Here is a 15110-nt window from a genome sequence, read left to right as displayed (position 1 = left end):
GAACCCTTTTTGTCCGATTTTGCTATTCCAATAAGACCTTTACAGTAAAAGAACATTGACACATCTCGCGTAATGCGCAAAGGCGACCACAAACACGTATTACAACGGTGCAATAGAGACCCAAACAATGGAAGAACGATGAAAGTTTCAATAATAAAGCCTTCTTTTGAAAAAAGTGAAAAAAAAAACAGTGAATAACATAACGAGAGAGGGAAGAACGTTTCAATATCACATTACGGGTTTTCAACGTGTTCTCATAGTTGTGGAACACTTCCTTGACTCTTTCGTATTGGAAGTGAAATTTATAAGTTGGAAGTTGGACTCTTCCTATTGGATTTGTCCAGCAAGTGTGCTATAGAGTCAAATTCCCATTACATTAAGTACATTTCACGTAAGGAGTCAACAAAGTGTCCCACAGCTATGAGACCTCCTGGCATACCCCGTATGATCACAAGGCGACGATTATGGAAAATTAAAACCAGGGTAAAAGCTAATTACACAAACAACAACGTTGATGCGGTTTATTAAGTGTAGGTAGTAGAGTTTGTTTCACTTAAAAATATAAAATATAAATTATTCTAAACAGCACAGCAATGATGGATGGGAGCATCTCTGCCTACTACCCTGCCGGTTCTCTGTACGCTGGGGAATGTATTCTTAATTACACGTTGTCTACTGCCTCTTCCTTCTGTTTCTTGTTTTCTTCACAGCATGATGCTCGAATGTTGCCTGTCAGTGGTGTGGTCAGGCTGCTCTCTGTTGCCTCTTAAGGTAATTTGTGCCAGGGAACAACACCAACCAAATGCAGTACTCTGGGACTGGGACGATTCTGTGCGTTTTTGCCTTCTCTCTGGACGCGAGGGCTGTACTTATCGGACGGTTATCACACATGAAAGTTGTTAGAAGAAGCCAACCATGTCATGCAAGTAAGTTGGGCCGGGGTTGTGGTTTGTGGCGCCGATTTGTGTGTTCGTTGTCATAGTTACATTACTAGTTACTGGATACCGATGATTTCAACAGCAGCAGAAAGGCAAGTTGTCCACCGTGGAGAGGGTGTGTCGCCCGGGGTAATGGGTGTTGGTCATTAAAATGGCCCATCTACTACGAACGATCGTTCAGAACGAATGGGCGGGGGCCGCGCTTCTCGGTAGAAAGCAGCTTCAAAAGGTACGCGGAGATAATTGACCGGCTTTGCGCGGTGTGTTGCACACAGCGCGCAAAAGTCTTAGCAGCGCCCCCCCGGTTACTACGATTGACTAATGGTGTTGCGGAAGGAGGGATTTAGCATCACGATTTCCTCCTCGCTGTCGTCATCCGTGTCGGTGATCGGATCCTGTTCGTCGTCGTAGTATGGCTGCAGCTCTGCGAGAGAAAAGGGAAGTTTAGTGATTGGTCAGAGTGGCTGCTGCGCCTTTGCAACGGCTGCTTAAAACGTGCACTTACTTTTCGTGGACGCACGGAACAGTTCCGTTTCTTCGTCGTCGTCGAACAGCTTGCGGTTCGGTTCGCCCTTCTGCGGCAGCAGCGAGAAGTTGTAGTAGTAGCGCGAATCGCGCCGGCGCGCCTGAATGTACATGAAGCACATGATGCCGGCAACGATGATGCCGACCGAGACGCACCCGGCCAGTATGACGAATACGAGCCGCGGCAGGCCGAGCACGCGCTCGTCGCGCGTCAGATGGAACACGATGCCGGTCGCACCGCCCAGCGGACCTTGGCGGATGGTTCTGGGGAAGGGAGAGAATATGGTATTCGAAGTTACAGTACGGAAGATTCATTTTATCCTACATTTTTTCCCTTTTAACTTACTTTTCGCCTGCCTCATACCCGTGCGGTTCCGCGTGCACCACAATGTCCTTCGTGCCGGACAGTGACTCAAACTGGAACTTGCCCAACGGTCCCGTGCGCCCGTTGGCCAGCACCTGCTGGCTATGCGCATCGGTTACGTACACTTTCGCATCGGGCAGCGGATGATTGCCATCGTCCAGTACGATTCCTGTAGCGACGAATCAAGGTAGGCAGTGAATCAATCAATCACCTTCACCACGCTCTCACCACCCCGTATAACTCACCACTCACAACAGCATTCACCTCGACGCCACCGTCCTGCGGGAACACTTTCATCGTTTTGCTCGGTTCGAGCACACCAAAGTCGTGGTGCTTTTCCGGCACCGCCACCGCTTGCGGCACCAGCAGCGGTACGGGCGGTGCGACAATGCTTTCCCGCGGCCGTGCTGCCACCTCCATCACAACGTCGCCCAGATCCAGTATCTGATCGTCGGCCAGCGTGATCGGCACGATGCGCGAGGTGTAGTTGAAGCAGCTGATTTCGATCTCCATCGAGCCGGACGGCAGCACGATGCGGAAGTGGGCCAGGTTGGGCGTTACCTTGTAGATCAGATTGTTGCCGCGCACGCGCAGTATCGCTTTGCGCAGCGGTGCACCCAGAGCGTCCTTCACGTACCCGCGGATGCCCGTATCGATCAGGCGCAGGAAGTTGATCATGCGCTCCAGATTCTGGCGCCAGACGCTGGCGATCGCCGGTTCGGACGGCATCTTGCAGCAGCCGAGCTGCATCGTAAACAGCGGCACCTCGTACAGCTTGTGGATGGCGTTCGTGACGCGCTGGGTCGCCTCGACCTGGTGCAGCTGCCCCGCATCGACCGTGCACTTGTCCGTGCTGGCGACCTGCCGGTACTTGTGGCCCTTGATTTTCTCCGCAAAGCGCGAATAGATCGCCACCTTATCGTCCGTGTTGGGGAAGCTAAAAGAGAGAGAGAGGGGTGAACAATTGGAGTGTAAAGCGACAATCACATGATAAAGGGTCGTCGTCGCTTCCACTTACAACACATCGTGCCCGCCGGCCGCAAACGTAAGAGCCAGATCGTACTCGTCCTCCTTCAGCATGCGCAGGAACATGTCCTTCTGGTGGTCCGTTTCCGCATTCAGCAGCTTGTCCGCCAGCTCGTCCGTATGCAGCGTCGGATTACACACGGAAGCGTTGGCCCGGAACTGGGCCATTACTTCCTCGAAATCGTTCTTCACCGGCACAAAGTGTAGGACGGCATTTTCGAGCAGCTTAATGAGCAGCGGTTCTTTGATTAAGTAGCCCGCCAGAACGTGCCGGGCCAGGTTCATCACCATCTCGCGCCCGATCGCCGCGGTTTGAAAGAGGGACGATATGATCAGGATGTGCAGCTTTGTCTCTTCCGGTGTTCCAATCTGCCGGGAGAGAGGAATACAGTTACTGAAATGTTTATCTTTTCATCCACTCTGTCGCCCCAGCTACAACTTACACTATCGGTCACCTTCACCGACGGGTACGCCATCGACACCTCATTGCCGCTGAACTCCAGCGAGACCGTTTTGTAGTGCTTGTTCTCGAACTCGGCCATGGTCGATTTCAGCTCGGCGTCCGAATGGTACCGCGTTTTGATCACGTTTTCCAGGGTCCGGTAGTCGTACGCCGACGACCAGTGTTGCGGATCGTCCCGCATGAGCTGAAAATCGACGATCACTGCTCGGTCCGCTTCGGGCGGGATGCGCACCTGCAGCGTCTGCGGTTCGTAGCCCTCCGCCTCGGCCGTAACGTTGTACAGGCCGGGCAGTAGCAGCCGGTAGAAATCACCGTTCGCCGTCGTGTAGGTCACATGCTCGATCTGGTTCACCTGCACGCTGGCCCGCGCAATCGGATGGCCGATCGTGCTGCGCACGTACCCGGTGATGCCGTGCTGCGCCTGCTCCACGTACTGCAGCAAAGCCTCGCGGTTTTGCTTCCAAAACTCGGGCAGCTGCGCGGCGGGAGGGAACTTGTCGCAGCCGACCTCGAGCGTGAGCTCGTACGCACCGCCAACCACGTACGACCAGTCCTGCATGCCGCCCGTCACGCTGTACCAGGCGGCCCCGTTCGTGATGCCGTCGGGGAAGTTTTCCCGCAGAAAACTCGGGCACGGCCGTCCCAGGTGCATCGTAGTGTGTGACTGCAATGGGAACACGAAAATTCAATACACTTGCGAGCAAAACACAGCCGCCACGCGCGCCACACTCACGTTTGCGTACACGTGTGCCAGATACTGGAACAGTTCGTTCTCTTCCGTCGGGTTTTTCACCGTCCGCGGATCGCCGTACCCGCTCGAGTACGCAAAGTCCTTCGGCGAATCGTCGAACGGGTAGTTCGCGACCAGCGCCCCGCCGTGCAGGTTCGCCGACAGTACGAACGGTGTCGCGAGCGACCAGTTCATGACGGCGAGCGTTTCCGGCTCCTGGTGCGCGTTGTACTGGTTGCGCCCGAACTGGTCCGGAAAGTTGCGGTTCAGATCGACGTTGTTGGCGTTCGAGCGACCGCGCAAGCTCTCCTTGTCGCTGATGTCGGCCAGCTCGTACCCGTCCGGGTTCATGCTGAACAGCAGATGGAGCCGGGTGCGGTTCAGCAGCCGCGTGATGCGCTGCGTGCGGTTATAGTTTTCGCACAGATACGTCGCAAAAAGGAGCAGCAGCTCCCGGCCAACCACCTCGTTGCCGTGCATGTTGGCAATGTACTTCACCTCCGGCTTGCCGGGCGCGTGCTGTCCCGGCTGCTCGGTCACTTCCATCACCCAGAGGTCGCGCCCCTGCACCGATTTGCCGATCGTGTACAGATGCGTGATGGACGGGTAGTTGCTGGCAAGGTCTTGTATGTAGCTGTAAAGAGATGAAGGATGCACAACATATTTTAATATCAAAAAAAAGAGAAAAGGGCATACATGTTTGCTTTATTTAGCGTACTCTCGCTTACCTAACCATGGAGGTGTAGTTGTGATGCACAAATGCGGGCGTCTTGGCAAACCCGTACTCGTCGAAGGTTTCACGCACTACGCGCACCTGTTCGGCCTTGGACGGAGCTGCAAAGTGGGGAGACACATTAGGAATTAAAATGGTATGTTGTTGGCTGTGTTTAGGCGTGTTTTCAAATTAACGTTCCTGTTAGCTGTTTAGTAATTGCTTAAACATATTGTAATATTTACATGAAGCATTAGTTAGTGTTGCAGTTTTTGGTACATGTTGTTGTGTTAGTTTTTGTTGTTGTTGCACCCAGCAATGGAGCAGCCTTTCGTTTTAGAAAAGAATCCAACCTAAATTGTGAGATATCACTTCGAATCTGCAGTCACAGGACGAATCACAGACAAACACACAAACAGACAGTTGCATAACCTTCAATATGAATACATGCTACAGTATATATGCATATATATATATAGTACACTAATTCGCGAATTACATTTTCCACCGTGATCATTAAAGTTCAAATTGTGCCATTGGTACGTACTTGGTATCTCTTTATTGTTATCTCATTTCTCCTCGCACGGTTCTTCTAATGTTTTTTTTTGTACACCCAACAGTGAAAAATTTCATTGTAAAGTGTGGGGAGAGTTGTCGTAACGGTACAATATTTTGGTTCCATCTATTTGTTATATAGTTGTGTCTGTGTGTGTGTGTGAGGTTGCGTGCAGAGTGTTAAATGGGGCATTTTACAACACGTGTGTTTGTTTTTAAATTTATAATGCCACTAAGAGGAGGAGATTATAGCGAAGTATTCTAAACATTTATACATCTTTTTTTCATCATCGCCTCTCGTCTGGGTCTTACTGTTTCTGGAGGTGGAAGGCGAGCGCCCTATTGGGGGGGGGAATGTACAGCAATGCAAAGGAGCAGAAGATTCCCTTAACAGTGTTGTAACGACATTAGTTGCTTGAGGGACATTTAATAACATGCACGATCTCTCCATTTGCACACCAGAACAGATAACAGAAACCGTATGTGTGTGTGTGTGTGTGTGTGTGTGAGAGAGAAGTGGTTGGTTTTGCTATTAAAAGAACACATATCTTGAGAAGTGTTTACTGTGTTTGCAAATAAAAAGCAATAGTTAATCAACAATCTGTAAAGAAAAACCGGCTTGGCGATCAGCAGTGAAGTGTGCAAGTAAATTATTTGAGACTTTTCATGAAAATTCAACCAAAAATGGGTTTCGCATGATGTTTAAAATCCATTTCCCCCCTAAAATGATAGGATATGGCTAGAGGCAGTGTTAAAAACAGAAGCGGAAAAATGAATTTTACTCTGAGAGGCTGTGCTGCTGTGGCATGCGTAACAAATCAACGATCCCGGTCTTCATGCACAATAGGGAAAAGGGGAGAAACAGGTTTGGCATTGCTTAACCTAGGAAGTTTAGTTACCATTTGCTTTAGTTACCATAACCATAACCCGACATAAATGCTTGCAGAAGCTATAATAATAGTAGGTTCACCCTAATTACCGCAATTAGATTGCTATTTGTGTTGTTAAAGTGTTAGTCGGTTCCGTTTGTTACCAGCATCCCATGCACCATCATTACGAACACTTTGGTTAGTATATATTCGAGCAATTAACAGCATGTTCTTGATCGATCGTTCGTTTTTCTCATGACAAATATGTTTTTTTTCTTTTTCTCTTTACTCCTTCCTCCAGATTGCTTCCTCGATACAGTTTGTGGCATGTGTTTTAATACTCAAGGAGGAGGGTGTGTGGAGGAGGATAGCTATTGTTTGTTAGTTTTTCGCTTCTCTGTGCCAGATGCTTGCCTCTTGCATTAATGATTCGAGCGATATTCGAACGTAAAAGCAGTTCATTTGTTCATACAAAAGATAAAACGATATGAAACATGAGTAATGTGTGTTTGTACACAGTTTCTACTGTAAAATGGATCAATCTCCTGTATCATTTGTTCTCTGGGCTTCTTTAAAATAACAAAAAAATAAAAATTATATAAAGATCATGTGCTCGAAGCGAGTGGGGCAAACAAAAAACGGTTTGAACTTCCTCCTGCCCGCACGTGCAGTGGTTAAAAAGAGTGGTATGGTGCCTGCTACAGAAGAGTGTGAAAGCCATTCATTGGTAAGTTGAAGGTATCGCAACCTTGCCCAACCCTCCCTTTCTCTCGTTCCGCCGCCCCCTGGCATTACGATTTGAAGCAAGCAGCTGGACACACCGCAGCAGGGCGGAGGGCGACCGTAGCTGAAGATAGAAGCTTTAGATACCTTCTTGCGTGTCGTAGCTCTTCAGGCTGAAGTTCACCTGCAGCGGCTGATCGACCTTAACCTGCACGGTTACCGGCTCGCTCGGATAATAGCTGCAAACAAAGTTGAAGTTGTTGAGAAATGTTATTGATGACGATGCCGATACACAGGGACAGGGAATGCTCGACGACTTACCCGACCGCTTCAACGCGCACATTGTACTGGCCCGGTGTCAGAAGGCGCCAGTATTCGCCCCGCTCGCTGGTGCGCATGTTACGATCGATTCCGCTCACGATGACGTCCGCATCCTTGATCGGATAGCCGGCACTGTCCGTAACGAGTCCCTATGGCATCGAAAACATCACCAATCAATCGAATAAAGTCCCTAGGCATCTTCATCCACCCTAGCCCCCCTTACCTTCACTCCGACGTGCACCAGCTTCATGTACTCGAGCAGACTGCGCTTGTTTTTGTTCCACTCTCTGGGCAGCTCGCGGGCGAACGGAAACTTGCAGCAGCTCAGCTCCAGCGTCACCTCGAAGCAGTTGCTGTACACGTAGTTGAAATCCTGCATGCCACCGCTCAGCTCGTACCAGTACGCACCGTTGGTGATGCCGCTCGGGAACGTTTCGTTACAGTCTCGGCCCTGCCGCATCACCGGATGATTTTCGGCGTACGTGAGGGCTGCATAGCGGAAGAACTTATTGTCCGGCGTGCGGCTCTCTTCGCAGCAGTCATGATGATGGCTAGAAGTAGAAACAAATGGTAAAGAATTTACATCTACCCGAAATAGCGCAACATGCGAGCTGCCTTACATCGAATTGTCGTACGGGTAGCTGGCAACGACCGCACCACCATGCAGGTTGGCCGACAGCACGAACGGATTGTTCAAGATCCAGTTCATTACGGCCACCGTTTCCGGCTGGCGGTTCCTCATGCGCTGATGGCGCGTACGCTCATCGTCAAACCGGTCCGGGAAATCGCGATTCAAATCCACATTCGCCGCATTGTAGCGGCCCACGTAGTCTGGCGGCGATTCACAGACACCTTCCTGGAAAAACGAGAGAAAAAAAGGGAAAACAGATCAAAAGTATTAATAAAGGAAGACAAATCCTCCATAAAGGAAGAAAATCCTAAAACAGCTTATTTTCTATTTGCTTTGTAATGCCCACTGGAGTAGCTATTTGCGTCACAGCGTGAGTTTTCAAACTGTTTATGCACCCCCTGCCAGTCAGGCTGTGACATTTTAGACTAATATGCAAAAGAAAAGCGTAACAGTGCCCCATTCGCTTCAAAGCCCACGCACGCCATCCCATCCTACGGGTTATCGGTTAATTCACAGCGGAAAAGCGCTGTTACGTACGTACGGCCATTCACAAACAAAGTGCGGAAAAGCTCGTCGGAAACAGTACACGCTCAGGGGTGGGGAGGCAAAATCATCCCACGGATTCATCCGTACAATCCCTTCCCACGTAAAGTGTTTCGCTGCAGTCATCATATGCTTGTGGTTCGCCACCTCACGGGATATGCGAATGAACGAAACATTGAATGAGCGCATTGGCAGTAGAAAGAAAATTGAAATAAAATTATTAAAATAAATATTCAAAGAATAACACAACAAACAACGGACAAACCTTCAGTAACCTGTTTGCTTCCCATTAATGCATCATCCAGCCAGCAAACTGCTTCGCTCGGGGATTTCCGTCGCAATATGGTACCAGTTTGCACTCGTCCAACGGAGCGCTGGAAAATATTCATTTGCAGTGGTGCAAAAGCAATAAAAAGCATTCTGCTTATCGCAGCACTAAATCGTGTGTGGCTAGTCAAATGAATCAACGCTGATTTCAAACCCCACCCTGCGATCCAACGCCGGTAAAACATACCGGTAAAACAGATACAGATTTGTGCAACCGTGTGTTATCGGTTCAATTTATCAAACCCACGTCCAGTGTGTCCGCCGTAGCTGCTGTATAGTAGAGGTAAAGTGTCAATGCTCGTCACACTGGGACACGTTTTATAGCTGCGTACAATCCCAACCAACCAAACCGTGCTCTTTCGAAGTAAATTTGCTTCGATATAGCTTCGATAGAAGTTCTCTACCGAAGGTGTACCAACTTTGATAGGCAGTTCCTACCGAAGTTAAGCTCGGGTGTTTAGCCGAAATGTTACAAAAGAGAAAGAAAAAATTCTCTCGTTTGCTGCCGCGTTTCGCTCACACGCGCGCCCTGCCCCCCTTTTATTTACGTACGTGTTTATAGCCCCTCCTCCTCCTCCTCCTCCTCTCATCTATCTTCCTACCTTATGTGCAGTGCTTATGTGTTTTTAATTGAAATTGGAAGGAGAGATATTCGATTTATTTATTACGTGCGATTTAATCAGAGAATTGAAACATGGTACCATGGTGGATCTACTGTTCATCACAAGCGGGCCTAACACTTTAACTATTTGTGAATTCGCGCGTGAGGACGTAAAAGGCGCAATAATAATGGAGCGGTTCTAACGTAAACAGAAAAAATCGCTCAGCTGAAAATTTGATAGAGCGGAATAGCATTTCATTGGAATAGCATTGCTAGTATATCATCCGCGCACCCTATGAACCGTACTTTTCCAAATATCTTAAAAAGTACGCATTGTATGAAAAAACCGTCTTTACAAGATCGATTCAGAATTTCAAAACACATTTGGAAAAAGTTTTTTGCTAAAAGTGACTTTTGAAATTTTACTCAGATTAATGTTTATTCCTTTAAATGAATTCATAAATGGGGTAAGGGAAATAATTTATACTAATACTAATAGACCACGACTCCATTGCCTGAAATATTTAGTGCCTCAAAGTAGTATATCCTCTTTGCCAAGCGTTTGAGTTGAACTGATTCTTCGCAAAATGTGAAGAGAGCGTTCGGCCCCCCTTCAAATGCTTCGAGAGAGTGAAGCTCCTCCCCTTCCTCCATTCGTCATCCATCAATTTTTCTCCGCGCACTCACACATCTACACGCGCAGCTGTTCGCATGGCAACACGTGAGATGCGTGACATGCTTTCTCGCTCATCACGAAGGATTTGCTTCGAAAGAGCTCGGCTTGGTTTGTTGGGTTGTTTTGCCGTTTATGTGTTGCACTAATTGTGTACTTTCTGTAGGGGAAGGTAGGTAAAGACGGACACTGCGGGTAAGATGGACACTTCTCATAAATGCATGAAAAAGGTAATTTTCGAGCAATTCAACAATGTAGAATCCAAACTGAAGGTAAAACAACAAATTTGAGAACATTTTTGGCAATATATATGCAAAATTGGTTAAATCAGCGAACAAAATAAACTTTCAATCATGAGCATCCTTGTGGATCTAATTTGACTACTACGGATCTTAAGCTCTACAACTTGTATTGTTTATATTTCCGGAAGTTTTATTTCATGAATGGGTTGTCGTGATCATTAATGAAAAAACTGGCGAAAGAACGAGAATGAAAGCAATACAAAATATTGTTTTCTGGTGGTTTAAACATTCTGACACCAAAGCGGGAAAGACGGACACTTTGTTGTAGGGAAAGATGGACACCAAATTTATTGATTTATTTTACTTCTTATATCAATTGGTGATGAATATATTTCTTCAAATACCTTAAATAAGGATATTCCACTGCTATAAATCAATCAGTAACTAGAGAAAGTAGTGAAATAAGCGAGAAATAAAACACCGGTCAAAATAGTAGCCATTCGTTATGCTATTACTCGCTCGACGCTGATGAGGCGCTTCAAGAAATCTAATATCTTTACAAAACTTGGACAACTTTAAGCAATAAAAAGATGAGGCATTGATACGACATTGTTCAGCAATAGATGAGAAATTCTATGGGATTACAAACATCAAATGTTGAATTTTGACATAGTGGAAAATGGATTAAACTATTAACAAGTCCCTCAAAAAATACTGAGGTCGTGGTCTTTTCACGGAGTAATTTCCTTAAAGGAAGTTAGACAGTTGTTCTGTAGGCTGGAGTAACGTCAGCTAAAAGTGTGCGATATTTCAATAATGCTTTAGATGCTGCATTCCACGATATATCAGAAGCGAAGCTTACAATTCCTAAAACCACGGCTGAATGAATCGTTGTTGCAATAGGCCAAGAATTGGTTTATAAACGTACCAGGACGTGGAAAGCGATAAAATTTGTTAAAATACTGTAAAACTCTTTACTTTCCAACGTTTTCTACAGGTGTCCATCTTACCCTTCATTGTGTCCATCTTTCCCATATCAGGTGTCCGTCTTACCCGAACATTTCAAAACCGCACGAAAAAAACCATGTTTTTCATTCATGAAAAATACGCAAAAATCGATGGAAACTTAAAAGTTTCAACACATTTTCTGATAAAACATGAGTGTAAGATAATATATGCACATTTTCAAGATCGTTGCACTTATATATCCCTAGATTTTTACCATTTCCCTTAACGTGTCCGTCTTTACCTACCTTCCCCTATAGGTGTAGTAGGAAGCTGACCGGGGTGGTGTCTTTGCAGCAGACGGGTTTGAACCGCATGAAGATTTTTCTTCTGAAGCAAAGCAATGACCTCGATCATATGCACGTCACACACCATACCACCGTACGCTTGCTTTGTTGAGATGTTACAGAAGGTGCTAATTAAATGTTCCGTTTGCTCCCGTTTCAGTGGTGATGCTCATCCCGATGGCAGCGCGGACGCTGGTAGACGAAGAGAACGACAACCACGCCACTGCTGGTAGAGTCACCCGAGCAAGTAAGCAGCAGTAAGCAATAATTGAATCAGACAACCGATGTTGTGGCCCCGCGTGTACGCTTTTCCGGATAATTTGATGTGGGATGTGTCTTGAGGCACACAATTTATGCTCTATGAAAGAAGAGAGCTCAAAATACACAAAAAGGACGGTTTAGAAAATGGTAAAGGAAGACCAACGCCGTGCGTCATATCTCGGTAAGACGGCGAAGTGTCCTCTTTTTGTTAACTCTTCCCCCATCCCGGCATCGCAAGGGTGCGTTTTACCATTGTATTGGAAGCTTTACAAAGCACAGTGCGCTGCGCTCCGCAGTGCGTCCCACACGACACTACGACACCTTCAGACGCGCGTCATAGAGTGAATAATAATAATAACAATCACACAGTGGGATGTAGTCACTGAGGGTGGTGGATGCGTTGCAGCCGGAAAGATGCATAAGTGGTCGTGGCACTGTGCTTGATGTCGTTGCAATGGCAATGGCATTGATGACCTTAAGCTGATACTTAAAGCCTGTGTGCGTGTGCGAGCATTTTACATTTGATTTTTAATTTATGGGATGTGAAATGCTAAAGCGGGTGCAAATTGTTGATTTTCTATTGGTGAAAATTATTACAAATTAATGATAAGGGGGATATGGAACAATCAAAGCCCACTCACACGCTTGGCTGTTGATTAATTTGAACATTTACAATTAGTTCGATGAAAGTTTCGCCTCTAATTGGCATCGAAACGGCAAATGGAACTGCATTATCGCTCGACAGCATTCTATAATCAAATACATAGCTCAACCGTAAACTTTCCACCTAATTGTATTCAAACACATAAAATATGCGTAATCGCTTGTTCCGTGCCTGGGACAGTGCGGTGTGCCCGGGGAGGGTTGGATGAACTAAACTGTTACCAGCGGCCAACGATTAGAATATGGATGATGCTAAACTGTGTCACATGCTCTAACGCCAGTTCTCGTCATCTTACGCTTCAACGCACAGTCTCGTTCGCTTCCCTAGAGGCTAGAGTGGGCTCATTTTCACGGATGCATGTGAAGTGAAAACTGCGCTTTTCACATCCACTCGGTCGTAGCGAGGGGAAATGAAGAAGAACAAAAAAAAACAATTCATAGAACAGAGCTTGTTTCTATAGAACTTTTCAACCCCCCCGAACGATACAGATGTCAGTGTGAGACAGTGTGATTGGTGCTGCACTACTCCTCTTTGTGGGTAGAATTTTCCGCATTCCAGCGATTCATTTCCCACAGTTTAAACATTTTCCTTTCCCCTTACCCCACTGCCTGAGAGTGAGAGTGAAAGTTTTGACCCAGAACCCCGTACGGTGCGAAGCCGCTCGACCGGAACGAAAATCTCTGCCCCTGACAGGCGGATTCCGGAAGCGGATCAACCGCTCGATCAAAGACACCACCAAACGGCATGTTTCAGCGCGTATCCGTGCAGCGTGCCGCGATCAAGCGAAGGTAAGAAATGAAGGGTTGAGCGCGATGTTGGGCAGTGAGTGACGTGATATAATAGAAGCCGAGCGCTGAGCAGTTATCCCCCTCTCCTAATGACCGGTTTATGTGTAGCACCACGTTGCGTTGTTGTCGGCGGTACTACCGGTGACGGATCGAGTCCACGAGGTCCATTTTGCTGGATGCTGGTGAAAGGCATACGGGTGTGGGATGGTGGTGGGGGGTAACACTGTGGCAAGGCGCGATCTAGATGAGGTGTGGCTGTAAAAATTGCGTTGCACGAAAGGATTCAACAGTGCCTGTCTTTGATATTTTTGAACATTTATAATGGCACACAAGAGGTGACCTAACGTCTGGGAACTGTTACTACGGATTTAAATATCCTCATTTCCTCATTGTTTCATCACAGACTAAATTGCCCTTTTCTGAGTGGGACGATATTTGCATGCTCGAAGCGATTTCACCATTGCTAAAGAACTTAAAAGTTGGGATTAGCTGCAAGAAACAAATTACAAACTCTCCAATACTACACCGAAGCGTGATGGTTGTGTGTATTTCCCATTTACAATACCTAACAGCGCCTACGCTGTTTCCATCTGTTAGGAATTTTCGTGCGGAGTCCCTATCTCCCCCTGGCAACGCGTCCCACCAACATTTCCTTGGTTGATGGATTTGAATATGTGCCACCTTGTGTTGCGCTGCTCCGTTTGACGTCACAAACCTTCCCAGCTGGCGCTAATGCCTGTATGCGGGTGTCTTCCACCTTTCCTTCCCCCAAACCCCACTCCTCCTCCACCACAATCTAGAGCAATATGTTGCGCCAAAAGAATCGCTGTGGCTTACCTTCGACCGTTCGTAGCCGTCCGGGTTCATCGTCGGCATCAGGTAGATGGCCGTTTCGTTGACCAGCGCACTCACTTCCGGATCCCGGCCATAGTTGGACAGCAGATACTGCGCCAGGTATAGGAGCAGCTCGCGGCCCACCGTCTCGTCGCCGTGCATGTTGCCCACGTACTTGAACATGGGCATCAGCAATGGCCGCGGTCGGTTGACGTTCGGCCGTATCTCCAGCACGGACAGCGGAACGCCCTCGCGCGACTGACCGATAGTGTGCACCTTGGCCAGCTCCGGGTAGTCCTTCTGCAGGTGCGCCAACAGGTCGAGCAGCTCGTTGTTGCTCCGGTAATGGGGCTGCTGGAGGAAGCTTTCATCCAGATCGTGGGAACCATCGGCGGCGCGATTCACATTCTGCACCGTGTAGCCGTACACCGAGAGGCAGCAACAGTTGACGGCAACCACGGCCGCCACCAGCAGGGATAATTTCACCTTGCCCATGGCGTTTCTGTTGGTGCCACTTGCTGCGCGAGCAATTGGCCCCGGCCCTCGTCCCCAAGAAAAGCAAGCAGCTGGTTTTCTACCAAATGCAACACTGGAGTATGGGGGTTTGGGGTATATTTTCCTCCCCCACTATTGCCCTAGCAAAACTGGAGGAATCCGGATACACACGCACACACACAGACACACAGACACCAATTGGCTTCACTGGAAGTTTTCACCCGCAGCGAGGAAAAACGGCGTTTTCCCCGTCTTCACGGCAGCACAACGCACGCACACAGCTGGGATGGTGCGAGGAAACGTATGACACAGGCCCTAAACTCTATTGCCGATTAGCGATGACCTATCGTAGTGGGGTGCTGTTGTTGAAAATTTTGTACGCGGTGGCAGCCCCAAACCAGTACGACTGGTGTGTGTGAGCAAAAAAAACACACAATTTTCGCTGACAATCAGCTGTCATTGTTCATTCGATTTTGACCGCAGTTTGCCCTTCCACAGTGAATTGTGGCCGATTCGGTGGCCCATAGTGTGCG

At 47.8% G+C, this 15110-nt stretch overlaps 1 protein-coding gene across 1 annotated transcript; it reads right to left on the bottom strand.

Moving 5' to 3' along the window:
• Window positions 1-491: 491 nt before the first annotated feature.
• Window positions 492-15015, bottom strand: LOC120894160 (carboxypeptidase D). The gene is made up of 13 exons (XM_040296582.1): window positions 14086-15015; window positions 7847-8082; window positions 7450-7777; window positions 7227-7375; window positions 7053-7144; window positions 4775-4880; window positions 4050-4680; window positions 3297-3980; window positions 2846-3222; window positions 2073-2764; window positions 1810-1996; window positions 1444-1727; window positions 492-1362 (listed from the first exon to the last, which is right to left on the bottom strand). The coding sequence occupies exons 1-13, from the start codon at window positions 14575-14577 to the stop codon at window positions 1247-1249; spliced, it is 4374 nt and encodes a 1457-aa protein (XP_040152516.1). The 5' UTR covers window positions 14578-15015; the 3' UTR covers window positions 492-1246.
• Window positions 15016-15110: the final 95 nt, after the last annotated feature.

The sequence above is a fragment of the Anopheles arabiensis genome, chromosome 2 (genome assembly GCF_016920715.1).
Source record: "Anopheles arabiensis isolate DONGOLA chromosome 2, AaraD3, whole genome shotgun sequence".
In the NCBI taxonomy this organism is placed as follows: domain Eukaryota; kingdom Metazoa; phylum Arthropoda; class Insecta; order Diptera; family Culicidae; genus Anopheles; species Anopheles arabiensis.
The sequence above is the reverse complement of the archived record's forward strand: the minus strand, read 5'-3'. Positions and strand labels throughout refer to the sequence as shown.

What these genes read in the sequence shown, in the direction of transcription:
- LOC120894160 (XM_040296582.1), bottom strand. Translation starts at nt 14,577, where the DNA reads ATGGGCAAGGTGAAATTATCCCTGCTGGTGGCGGCCGTGGTTGCCGTC. An exon ending in TGGCACACGTGTACGCAAAC is followed by an intron (nt 3,981 to 4,049) that starts GTGAGTGTGGCG and finishes TTCCCATTGCAG; the next exon opens with TCACACACTACGATGCACCT. An exon ending in GGTGAATGCTGTTGTGAGTG is followed by an intron (nt 1,997 to 2,072) that starts GTGAGTTATACG and finishes TCGTCGCTACAG; the next exon opens with GAATCGTACTGGACGATGGC.